Genomic DNA, 10,000 nt, shown 5'->3' with positions numbered 1-10,000 from the left:
CACAGTCTTTTTTTCATTGCCTACATCATGCATATGGTTTATTGATGACAAAAAACCACAATATCAACCAAGAATGCCAAGTGCTTGCGTATCACGAGTCCACTAATCCAATCACCAATTACGCCTACGAGTCCAAAATTTAAAGTTCATCGTGAGTCTCCAGTAGTGAGCCATAGTCTGTTGCTTGACTGCCAACAAACAGATCATACTGAGACACGATCTCTTCAATTGAGAGTTTTCCATCCTAACGGAAAATGATCGAAACATTAATGCATACAGATTACTTGTGTAATGAGCAGACATTTGTATTGGATGGTAAACTTGTGATTATTTTAGTGGTTTGACTTAGTGAGCGGCATCTGAGTAAGAATGGGTGGGGTGTGTGTGTGTGTGTGTGTGTGTGTGTGCATGTGTATGCGTGTGCGTGTGTGTGTGTGCATGAGTGTGTGTGTGCATGCGTGCGTGCATGTGTGTGTGTGTGTGTGTGTGTGTGTGTGTCACTTTGTCTGTATGTGTGTGTCCATGTAGTAATAAATGTGTCAACATGTGTGTTTTCAGTGTGGGCCAGCTAAAAACAATAGATTACATCCACAACCACCATACAATACAGTAGCACATACTAGACAATAAAGACACCAGCAAAGAAAGCAAACTGAAACAACACTTACTACATTCATATAAACTCCACAATAAAAGACGAAGACAAACAAGTCGTTGTACCTGATCTTTGTCGGCTGACTCAACAAGATGTTTAGCTTCATCTTCTACGTGAGAATTGCTGCCTGGCATAATCCATTCTTTGATCTCGTCCTGTGCATAGACATACAGGTAACATGCAGAAACAACACAGAAGATGTGTGTGTGCGCGCGCGCATGTGCGCGTGCGCATGCGCATGTGTGTGAACGTGTGTGTGTGTGTGTGTGTGTGTGTGTGTGTGTGTGTGTGTGTGCACGTGCGCATGTGTGCATCCGTGCATCTGTGTGTTGTAAAGTCTCCCTACCTTGTCCATCTTTTCATCACCATTCTTATCGCGCACATTCTTGAACGTCTCTGTTTCACTCTTCACCCACTCTGGCATCTCTCCAGTGTCAGGATCCACTCCTGGATCACCAAGATATTCTTCAAGAGACAAACTACCATCATGATCTTTGTCCAAATCTTCCAAAGTCTCCTGCCAATGACCAAAACCATTATTTCTAATTTTTTGTATTTTCTATTTTTATTTACTATTTATTATGTATTTTATTTATTATTTTTATATAATATTATATTTTTATTTATTATTTATTATTTATTCCTATTTATTATTTTTCATTATTTACTATTTACTTTTATTATTTATTTTTTATTTATTTTTATTTATTATTTATTTATTATTTATTATTATTTATTTATTATTCATTTATTATTTTTTATTTATTTTTTATTTATTTATTTATTATTTATTATTTATTATTTAATTATTAATTTTTTGTTATTTTCTATTTTTATTATTTTAACACATTGTAGCTCTTTTTACAAGTACTTGAGACCAGTGGTCTGCTTCAAGAATTTATGTGCACAAGTCAACATCTTACGTCAACAATGATGTCTCCCATGTGTGCCGATTCTTCTGGATGAATGAAGTAGACGTATTCCTCCTCGCTGAGCTTGCTATCATTGTTCACGTCTGCTTTCCCAAACCTCTTCAAGTCACGGCCTAGCATCTGCTGCATATTAGGATCATTATCAAACTCATCTGCAAATAGATTACAAACACAATCAAAAAATGTGTGTGTGAGGATGTGTGTGTGTGTGTGTGTGTGTGTGTGTGTGTGTGTGTGTGTGTGTGTGTGTGTGTGTGTGTGTGAGGATGTGTGTGTGAGGGTGTGTGTGGGGGGGACACGGTGGAGCAGATTGTAGAGCGTTGGTGATGACATCCGAGATCTTGTATTCCATGATGAGTGTTGAAGGTTTGATCCTGATGAAGGCGACACTGTCGCAGTTTCCTTGAGCAAGAAACTCACCCACACTTGCTTCTCTCGACTCAGGAGTATAAATGAGTACCTGGTCATTGACTGGGGTGGACAAGACCGCTGGCCTGGCAGCAACATCATGCAGCAGACGGGTACGTGTGGGCCTTGGTGTCCAGTCCCAGAGCTGCACCATTGTCAGTGCCCCTGGATGACTCTGGCCAAGCTCCAGGTGGATTGTAGCGCTGGCCAAGACTCCACATAGCACATGGAAGGACTGTCTCTAGAGGCAGGGAGAGCTGTCTCCGCAACTGACCTCAAGGTCGACAACAAAAGACGTGGAGGGCTTAACATTTGTCCATTTGTCCATTTGTGTGTGTGTGTGTGTGTGTGTGTGTGTGTGTGTGTGTGTGTGTGTGTGTGTGTGTGTGTGTGTGTGTGTGTGTGTGTGTGTGTGTGTGTGTGTGTTGCCTGTCTGTCTGTTTGTCTGTGTATGTGTGTGTCAGTGTGTGTGTGTGTGTGCATGTGTTTGTCTGTCTGTGTGTCAGTCTTTTAGTGTGTCTAATTGTCTGTCTGTCTGTATTGTTTAGTGTGTCTGTCTGTCTGTCTGTCTGTCTGTCTGTCTGTCAATACATATATTTCAAACATCAAACTATAATACATATCAGCAAAAGGCAAAACAGTAAAGTTCGCAAGATACATGTGTACACATAGCAGCTAAAAAATTATGCTACTACCCAGCTTTCAGCCAACTAATCTGTCTGTCTGTCTGTCTGTCTATCTATCTGTCTGTCTGTCTGCCTGTCTGTCTGTCTGTCCGTCTGTCTGTCTGTCTGTCTGTCCATTAGCCTGTAAAACAAGTTTAAAACTCCATACAAACTATAAGCTACAAAACCAAGATGACTTACTTTCATCAACATACGAATACGTTGAGTTTTTATACTCTTCCCACGTGACATGTTTGTCCGAGTCCATATCATTACCTGAAAATTGTCCCTCAATATCACTGTAGATGTATTTCCTCAACTGTTTAGCAATCCATTCTTTCATTTCTTCCAGTGTCACAAACTGATCTCCATCAGTGTCAATTTTCACAACCAATTTCCTGAATGAAAATAACAAGTTCAGCAAGGCAGTTGAACATTTGAGTATGAATAACTATCACAGAACTAGATCACAAACACATAAAAAATAAACAGCCAAACATAAACAGACTGATAAACATAGAGCAGAGACATGACGATCAGTGATTTCAATGCAATGGTGAAGAGTTTGGTTGGTCCACTCATCTCACTGTCTGTGAGTGTGTCTGTCTGTCTGTCAGTCTGTCTGTCTATATGTGTATCTCTATCTGTCTGTTTGTCTGTGTGTCTGTCCGCATGTCTGTTTGTCTGTCTGTGTGTCTGTCCATGTGTCTGCTTGTCTGTCTGTGTTTATCTATCTGTCTGTGTGTCTATCCGTCTGTCTGTGACTGTATGTGTCTGTGTATCTGTCTGTTTGTCTGTCTATATGTTTCTCTATCTGTCTATCTGTCTGTCTGACTATGTGTGCCTGTCTGCAAGTCTGTTTGTCTGTCTGTGTGTTTGTCTATCTGTTTGTGTGTCTGCCAATCTGTCGATCTGTAACTGTGTGTCTGTCTGTGTGTCTGTCTGTCTGTATAGTTTCTGTCTGGCAAACCATTGGAACCTCTACTGATGACGTCATGAGATACCCTAGTCTTATCAATCAGTCAGTGTGCTCATCTGTGTCATCCATCTCTCATTAGCATAATCCCTGCCGTCTATTACTCCGATTACACTGTAAAGTAATTGTCACGTGACTATTTAATTTATCACGTAATTATTTGAAAATTTGTCACGTGACTACGACATCCACAAAGCACAAAAACGAACGCGCTCTTCTCGTCTGCAATTACCTTAACCTTTCTTTCGACTCTTCAGGCGTCAGTTCATCATATGCTGCAGCCTCGTCCCTCCCGACGAACGCCTCGTGGTCGTATTCCTTGTTGTGCTCGCCGTCGGTATCGAAATGTTGCTCGTCTGATAGGTCGTGGTCGTGCACGTGAGCTTCGTCCGCAGCTGCGACGCCGAGAGCGATCAAGAGAAAGACACAAACGGAATTCATACTTTCAAGGGAAGCTAATGGATCAACCCGGATGTCACGTGATCGTTAAAGTACACGTGGCAAACGTCGGCTGCAACACGTAAGTAGTGACTTGTTTCACCCTGAAAAGGTGCGCTTGTTGCTTTGACGCATGCGCAGAGCTGTACGAAGGTTTGAAATACTCTATCTGGACACCTGAAACATTCGTTTCAAACTAGTAGTCACACACGCACTCACGCACGCGCGCACGCGCACACACACACACACACACACACACACACACACACACACACACGGTGGAGTGAGTGGTCGACACACGACCAAACTCATTTATGGCTTTGCTTGTGTCTCCAAAGACCAATGCGTGTCGTGCAGGAGCGTCCACAAACATCACATGTGAAGTTCCCACTCCTAGAGATCGTCTTTCATTTCTGCCTTTTTTGTTGGAGTGTTTTCAAACGCTGGTCTTCAAAATGATCTAAAGAATATTTGCAATAAGATCTCCACAGAGATCTGTCTGACGCATAGCTTTCTCAGTTGGTTAGATCAATATTACAAGATTTCAAATTGGATTTCAATGTGTCTCTAAAGCGCAATTTCTGACCACCTGCTGACCATAAAACACTGCATGCCCTTGGGATTCTATCATCCTTCATTCGAACAAGATGGCCACACCATCGAAGTTGAGCTTGTAGTAGTAGAGCCTCAATTCCAGGTATGTTGCATTTCTTCAGAACCTCGGTATTGGGTATCATGTCTTGCCATTTTATATTTCAAATTTTGCGAAGACATAGCATGTGAAATCGGTTGAGATGTTTAACGTGTTTTCTCTAGATATAATATAATGTCCAAGTATCACAACCCTAAAGTAAAGTGGTGATCACAACTGTTTTGTAAACTTTGACCTTAGTGGCTGTGGTTATGCCATGTTCATTCCAAAGGCGTCTAGTCACGTTGCCAAAGGCAGCACCAGCTCTCCTCAGACGCACTGAAATATCATCATCGACAATAATATTTTGAGACAGAGTACTTCCTAAATAAGAAAACTTGTCAACTGATGTCAAAGGAGTGTCATACACTTTACAACAGGAGGTGTGTAAGAAGACTCAGGTTTTGGTTGGTACAAGACTTCGGACTTCTTGAGACTTACAGTAAGCCCAAACGTCGTGCAGTGTTTGAAAAACAATTCATGATGAATTGAATATCCTCTATGGTGTGCGCGACAGGGCACAATAATCTGCAAAGAGCAGGTCACGTATGCAAGAGAATGTCACTGACTTTAGTTTTTGCATTGACGCGACGAAGATTAAAAATGTTTCCATCAAATCGTGTTTAAAGGTAAACACCTTTATCGCAATTCTTGAAGGCAACATGTAACATGACAGAGAAAAAGATGTTAAATAACAAAGGTGCAAGAACGAATTCTTGTTTAGCGCCATTTGTGACTGCTAAGGACTTGGAAGAAGCTGAACCGTCGTGAAACGATCTTATAATATTGACTAGATTGCACGGACAACCTATTTTACCGAGTAATCTCCGTAAGAGATTTCTGTTGACAAAATCAAATGCTTTTGTCAGATCTACAAAAACTATGTAGAGGTCTCTGTGATGTTCACGACATTTTTCTTGAAGTTGTCTAGCAGTAAAGATCATGTCGGTAGTTCCCCGACCAGAACGAAAAGCAGAGTCTCTGGCAATATATCGTCAGAGACATGTTTGGTTAATCTATTCAAAATAATACGAGCCATGATTTTCCCAGCAGTAGATAGAAGTGAAATGCCAATTTGTCACAAATTGAGTGGTCTCCCTTACGTTTGTATAAATGGATTATGGTAGCATCTTTGAAGTCTTTGGGAACCGCTTCATGTTGCCAAATAAGACTGTAGAGTTGAGTTAGTTTTTATACCAAAATTCTACCATCATGTTTAAATATTTCAGCTGGAAGGCCATCCAACCCACATGCTTTTCCAGATGACATTTGCTGAATTGCTTTAGAAACCTCATCTACATCGGGAGACGTCGCTAAATGATCTTCACATGCCAGCTGTGGATCATCTAAAACCGTACGATTTAGTACTAGATTGAAGCGATCAGCCCAACGCTGAAGAATATCCTCGTGTTTAGTAAGCAGATTTGAGCCATCATGAAAGAAGATAGGTGTTGTACTCCTAGACTGTGGACCAAGAATTGATTTTAAACCAGTGTAAAATCGCTTCACGTCATGTTCGTCGGCTGCTGCTTGTAGATCTTCTGCTTTCTTCATCCACCATGCGGTTTTCTTTCAGTGAACGCAATTTAGCTTGCACACTCTGACGCAAGCTGGTATAAGCTATTTTATTAGCAGTCAAAGATTTATCCCTGATCCACCCAAGGTGTGCTTCCCTTATGCTGTCAAGGAGAGGCTGAATTGTAAGTTCATTTATGTCAAACCAATCCGGATGTTTGCGTTTGGTATGACCTAAAATGTCAGATGCACATTGAAAAATCTTTGTTTTCAAATCGGTCCAAAAGCAGTCAATGTCAGATAATTCTGTCATGCCAGCCAACGAATACGCACAATGACGTAGTCCAAAGATCCCAATAATGTGAACGTGGATGCTGTCTTGTATTTGTTGGATTGTTGAAAGATGGTGTTTGTTATAAGATTGTACTGAGTACAAGTACTGAGAAGCAGTGTCCCATTGGAATTTTCCCTTCCTACACCATGAGGACCAATTACGTTATACCAAGATGTATAGTCCCGACCAACGCGAGCATTAACCATGCAACAAAAGCAGATCTCAAGCATTTGGGAGCCAACATAACAGAGGTGTCAGCAAGAAGATGCAGTCAATCTGCAGGTTATTTGAACAAGGTACTTGAACAGCCAGACGAGCAGTTAGATGTTGCTCCCAAGCATGGAAGACATGCAACACTTAGCACAAAAGAAGATTTTAAGAAACTTTTAGACAAATTGAAACGCTACTCACTTACATCACTACATGAAGGTAGAGAACACAGTAAGTTCAAGTCATTTTCGCACAGTGTTTTTAAAGGTTTGAAAATAGAGAAACTGTATGCGTGGCTTGACAAGCACAAGACATTGATTGAACGTGGTGGTGGGGACTACTTGTACTAGCGCTGTAGCTGTCAGTTCGGTGTGCGGCAGTGGAGCTATAGTAAATAAACTTTTCATTCTGTCCTGATTCTGACTGTATATTAAGAAAAGGTTGTAGTGAAATTCAACAGAGCCTAGCTCATGCAAGTTGTACAACACAGACAGCACTCGATCCTTTCTCAAATGAAAAAAGGAAACAGAACACGCACGAAAACGTCACCTTTCACTCCAAATGGAGACAGGAAGCCATTCACGTGCAGTCTCAGTGAGTCCGGCTAAGCAGCGACGAAAAGACGCCATCTCGACAGCAACATGCGTGTCAGCCGAAAACAGTATAGTGATTAGTCGAAAACAGTGCAGTGACCCCAAAGGTTTCTCGATCAAGACGAAGACGACATGCAGGTGCAGCTCACACGCTAACGAAATACGATAGCACACAGTAAAAGCATTTGACTATCAGTTACAACTTGAAATAGCAGCCAATAGCGATGTCCATTGCAATCAGCAGTAATCGTGGATATGCACGTGCATGCACAAACACTAACTAAACGTGTACGATCCTGATTGGAGAATAGAGAGTTTCCTTTGAGTGGCGAATGTCTCCAGCCGGTCTTTCTCCTCCACGGGGAGATGACCGGCCAGACACTCGAGCCTAGTCTAGGACCGACCTCACATGACGTCTACTGTCTGTTCCCCTATAAGTGTGAACTTTGAAAATCATCAATATCTCTGCTGTTTTTTGGACTTTCGCGATGATCTCGGTATCGTTAGAAACCGCTAGGTCTGGCATTCTGTTTATCAAATTATCTAAGCCTTTCCTACAAACGAAATGGAAGGATAGTACTTATGCATATCAAACACAAACGGGTGGAGCAATGGGTATTATCCAATTATCTTGTAAGACCAACAGATCAGCAACTGGAACCATTTAAGATAATTGGTATAACATGGTCCAACTGGACCAGCTCTTAGTGCTCTAATGAGCACACTTGGTGTGACCTCTACTTCATTACTCACTTCCGAGTTCACGCTTATGGGGAACAGACAGTAGGACCGACCGCATTGACTTAGCTAATTAGCGACCGACCTCATGACTTCTCGGACCGACCTCCTCAAAGACTTAACAACCGACCTCATTGAGTGTGCGACCAACCTAGGTAAATAAATGTACACTACCGGTGTAATTTTGGGGGACCTGCTAATGGATCAGAATTCCATTTGTATCTTCCACTCAAACACGAATTATCAAAGATCAATCTATAGTGCACATGTTTGACGTTGTTCGCATACTTTGGAGTCAAATCAAAGCGTCAGCTTTTAGTTAGTGAAACAGGCCTCATCTAGATCTACTGAATTAATTAATTGAAACAAACATTGCTGCTAACAATAGACCGTCAGCTGGACTGATGATAAAAAATGGAACGAACGAGATCACACGATGAGGTCAAGTAACCTCAAACATTCTAGTGTAATACATTATTAATTCGAGGTCATCTGGTGTTTGTAGCACCCGGATGTTTGACTCGACTTCGAGAAATTTTTAAGTTGTGGTTGAATGCAGAAACTGAAACTGCACGAGTTTTAAATTTGGAGAGGGGAGAATTTTTTTAATATAAAATTATAGTACACGTGTCATGGCATTACCGTAACCGCCCCGCGTACACCAAAGGTCTGGCGACGCGAGACTACTTGCGCGCACGCTGGGAGGTCAAGGCTAAGAGCCCGCCTCACTGTGTTCAGAGAGAACCCAATTCTTTCGGCTTACATTCGCCAGCCATAATAAGTCGCTCTAACGTCGTCTCTTTGCCTAGACTAGCAACCAACGTGCAACACGACACTACAGCTTGACCATCAACATGGCGTACATCCGGATTACTTCCGGGATGCTAAGACCGCGACGTTAGCATCAGCTTTTATGGGTTTCTTCTCCTCTTACCCCTCAAAGTAATAGCATAACTCAATTAACGACTAGATATTCCCTCTCGCAGACTTAACGTTGACAAAGTGTCAACGTTGCTAGAAACCTCGTTGCACGGTCTGCACAGATACTATCGTGTTTGAGCAGCCACACGTGCAACTGAAAGGACCAGTACACTGAACACATGCTAATGCATACACTCATAAGTGTTTATACAAACTTAGATAGCAACACAGGGTTTCCCATCAGATACCAACGGCAGATGTCCTTGTCTCTCCGTTTTTTCAACAGCTTCCCATGCAAACACCAACTCTAATGCCCATGAAAGCTCACAACCATTGCTAACACGTTTGTTTTCAACCTTGTTCGCATGGCGTGAACTCAAATCAAAGCGTCAGATAATAATTTATAAAGAAAGCGTCATCTGCCCGATCCTCTCTAGCTAGACAAACATGTTGGTGTGTTGACCGCAAAAATGTCTTGATATACAGCGATTCGATGCTTCTTTGCTGTAAAAAAAATGAGACAAAACTTGAGTCTATACTCAGACACTCTGGTTTGCGACTGTTGTGTGTTACTCCGAGGTCGTTTGGTCTAGTCGACGTTCTGCACTTTTGTACAGTACAGATCCTAACATCAATAATTTGGTTATTAACTTCCGGCACTTCTCTATGTGTTTACAGAAACTGTCTGTCTAGCTAAGCGTGAAAGCGTCATGCTTTCTGATTAGCTAATTATAATTAGACTGCTAGGTGTCGTCTAGTGATTAAAGCCTCATCCGAGATCCACCACGGTCATTCACCGACCTTGTGTGCTACAAGCATGTCCCTCAAGGTGTCGTCCCTCAAGGTGTCCTCCCTCTTCTTGCTTGTCGTTTCTGTTCCTGCTCTGTCTCGTTCTATCGACAGTAATGATGCTCCAATCTTGGA

General features: G+C 41.8%; 2 protein-coding genes across 2 annotated transcripts in view; one reads left to right on the top strand and one right to left on the bottom strand.

Moving 5' to 3' along the window:
- Nucleotides 1-8: 8 nt before the first annotated feature.
- LOC134188706 (calumenin-like) lies at nucleotides 9-4,121 on the bottom strand. The gene is made up of 6 exons (XM_062656877.1): nucleotides 3,869-4,121; nucleotides 2,862-3,058; nucleotides 1,579-1,739; nucleotides 1,002-1,172; nucleotides 721-810; nucleotides 9-244 (listed from the first exon to the last, which is right to left on the bottom strand). Exons 1-6 carry the CDS (start codon nucleotides 4,075-4,077, stop codon nucleotides 140-142), a joined length of 933 nt encoding a protein of 310 aa, XP_062512861.1. The 5' UTR covers nucleotides 4,078-4,121; the 3' UTR covers nucleotides 9-139.
- A 5,734-nt stretch (nucleotides 4,122-9,855) lies between these two features.
- Nucleotides 9,856-10,000, top strand: part of LOC134188904 (uncharacterized) — a 2,125-nt gene continuing 1,980 nt past the window's right edge. The window contains exon 1 of the mRNA XM_062657111.1: nucleotides 9,856-10,000. This exon is cut by the window's right edge and continues 36 nt beyond it. Coding sequence (XP_062513095.1) covers nucleotides 9,894-10,000 — 107 coding nt within the window. The 5' untranslated portion in view covers nucleotides 9,856-9,893.

This window comes from Corticium candelabrum, chromosome 13, assembly GCF_963422355.1.
Source record: "Corticium candelabrum chromosome 13, ooCorCand1.1, whole genome shotgun sequence".
NCBI lineage: Eukaryota > Metazoa > Porifera > Homoscleromorpha > Homosclerophorida > Plakinidae > Corticium > Corticium candelabrum.
This window is presented reverse-complemented; position numbering and strand designations above follow the sequence as displayed.